Here is a 2,500-nt window from a genome sequence, read left to right as displayed (position 1 = left end):
TGAAACAGATTGTCTTATGTAATTATTTTATTGTTGTTAGAAAGGTTAATCGTTTGTTATTATTTGGGGATTTAATTTTTGAAGTCTACGGATGAAATGGGTAGCCGAACCCAGACAGACAAGTTAACTTAGTATGGCATTCGATTCCAACACCGGCCAAGTAGTGAGCACGTGTCGAGAAAGCGAAATTGTTTCAGTATAATCAAATCATCATACAGCGACCATACCCCACTGTTCCTTGTGGTTTTCCAAAATATATATCAGTTTATATTGTTTCATGTTTGACATTATCGTAGCATTCATTTCAAACCAATATTATCATCCTAGCATTAGAATAATACAAGGTGTGGTGTTTTAAACATGCTAAGGTTTACTGAATTTTACTCTCGTAATATAAAATACATTTTGCAGGATTGGTATCTGCATCATCGAAGTGGTACATATTGGAAGAATCAATATGTACTTCATCTATGTGGCTACATACTTCCTCTATGTAGATATGTTCTTTCAGGTAATATGTGCATTACCTGATTCACCCAGTTATTGTACATACCACCTAAACTAATCAGGTAATATACATATTGCCTTAAAAATGCCCACCATTTTATACAGATCACCTGAAACGTTCAGAATGCTATCAATGATGTTGTAGTTTAACTCGACAAAGGCAACTTACAGGTATAAAACTAATCCAGTGCACCTGTATCCCTCAACTTGATACATATTACCTGACACTTTCAAAGTCAAAACAATCTGATTGTTTTGTGATAAACTTTATTCACCGAAACATTCATATTAACCACTATTGCAGTGTAACAGCATATGAACATAAAAAGTCTCTTCAATACTAACAAAGTATAATGGACTTTCCTGGTCTTTGCGTTTTAGGATTACCTTTGAACGTCACCTCATTGAAGAATTTTATTCGTTTTAAGGAGATAAACCTGGTAGGAAGATTTCTTGAAAAGCTGGGTGGCTTCCAGAATATCACCGATGGTATTCGTCTTTGGGAAGCAACACACTCTTATTCTCTCCATAACTCTTGTACCATGCACGTTTGAAATTATTCTCTTTTGCTGCTTAACTAACAGTCACCTCCATATACAAGATATACATTCCATAACTTCGTACTGCTGTTCCAACTAATCCTGTCTCTGATGTAAGCATTTAAAAGCCTTTGATGTAATGGTATTCTTGTCTGTGGAAATTATGCGACAATGAAAATGTACACTAAGAATAAATATATAGTCGCTTTTGTGACACCCAATAGCCGATGCGTGTTTTTGTGCTGGGGTGTCGTTAAACATTCCTTCCTTCCTTCCTTCATTCAAATAAATAGTCTCGTTACAATTAAACCGCAAGATCGCATATATCATATTCCTTCATCTACAACTGAATGCCATATCATGCAGGGCTTTGCTTCTATACCGAGGGTTAATGAGAATAACACTTATGGAGAACGATTTAGCAGAATGACGTCACTGGGGCTGATATGTCCTTCCAAGGTAGACATCAAACAGTTTTGTTTTTTTATCGTTGTTGCTGTTGGGGTTTTTCTTTCAATTTCTACATAAGCTATTGCGGTGGGGGTTTTTCGTTTTTTTTGTGCCTGGGGTATTTTTTTATGTGGTGAGATATCTACGTGAGTGAAAAATAAAGATGTACTTAATCCATAGGGTGTCATGCGCATTGTCGTAGCCAGGATCTTATATCGAAAGAAGCACCCACATTGTTTGGGGGCACGCACGCTGTCCATAAAATGTGGTGGTGGTGGCTATTGGGGGGGTGGGGGGTGGGGGGTGTTACAGTGATGGCATCGGCAACACATTTTGGTATATGATACAAACAACTCAACTGTGTATTTTGCAGCAATATTTATTTAAGGGAGTACAACATGTTATTAGCAAGAACAGAACTATACGTAATGTCTATACATTCATGTTCACCTAACAGTCAATTTATTTATGAATCAGTCTGTTTCTCGGTCTGCTTATCTATGGATCAATCTATCTATCTACCTATATATATATATTTATTTATATATTTATGAATCAATTTATCTTTGAATCAATCCAACTGCCTGTACTATGTCTATATTTATCAATGTATATATCTATATATATTTATTTTTAGGAAATACATTGGGTGCACAACTGTAGTTGTTAAAATGGTTCTGTTTTTGGCAAAAAAAAACATCATAGCAAAGGTAGACAAATCAAGTCATACAGTCCCTTGCACTTGCTGAACAGAAGAATATCACAGGGGTAAAGTTAAGAAAGACATGGTCCACTGGCTTCCATTAATACACATATCTCAGACTCTCGGTGAAAAAGTTTCCAAAAACCGTAACTCTGGTTATAGCTTTAGAAACCCTCCAGAAATCAGAGTTGTGATATATCGTCACAGTTTTGTCTTTCATTTGTACCTGAAACGAACACAACAAAACAATTAGTCTTCTCTAAACCAGTCTGTTTGCACATGAGTGAGTGTATATATATAT

The 2,500-nt window shown here is 35.8% G+C and overlaps 1 protein-coding gene across 1 annotated transcript in view; it reads right to left on the bottom strand.

Annotated features, from left to right (window-relative positions):
• Positions 1–1,859: 1,859 nt before the first annotated feature.
• The window catches only part of LOC121387860 (multiple epidermal growth factor-like domains protein 6), a 15,635-nt gene continuing 14,994 nt past the window's right edge, over positions 1,860–2,500 (bottom strand). The window contains exon 8 of the mRNA XM_041519089.1: positions 1,860–2,425. Within this exon, the coding sequence (XP_041375023.1) occupies positions 2,300–2,425 (126 nt within the window). The 3' untranslated portion in view covers positions 1,860–2,299. The remainder of the gene's footprint in view (positions 2,426–2,500) is intronic.

The sequence above is a fragment of the Gigantopelta aegis genome, chromosome 13 (assembly GCF_016097555.1).
Source record: "Gigantopelta aegis isolate Gae_Host chromosome 13, Gae_host_genome, whole genome shotgun sequence".
Lineage (NCBI taxonomy): Eukaryota > Metazoa > Mollusca > Gastropoda > Neomphalida > Peltospiridae > Gigantopelta > Gigantopelta aegis.
Note: the sequence above shows the minus strand (reverse complement) of the source record. Positions and strands in the feature narration are given on the sequence as shown.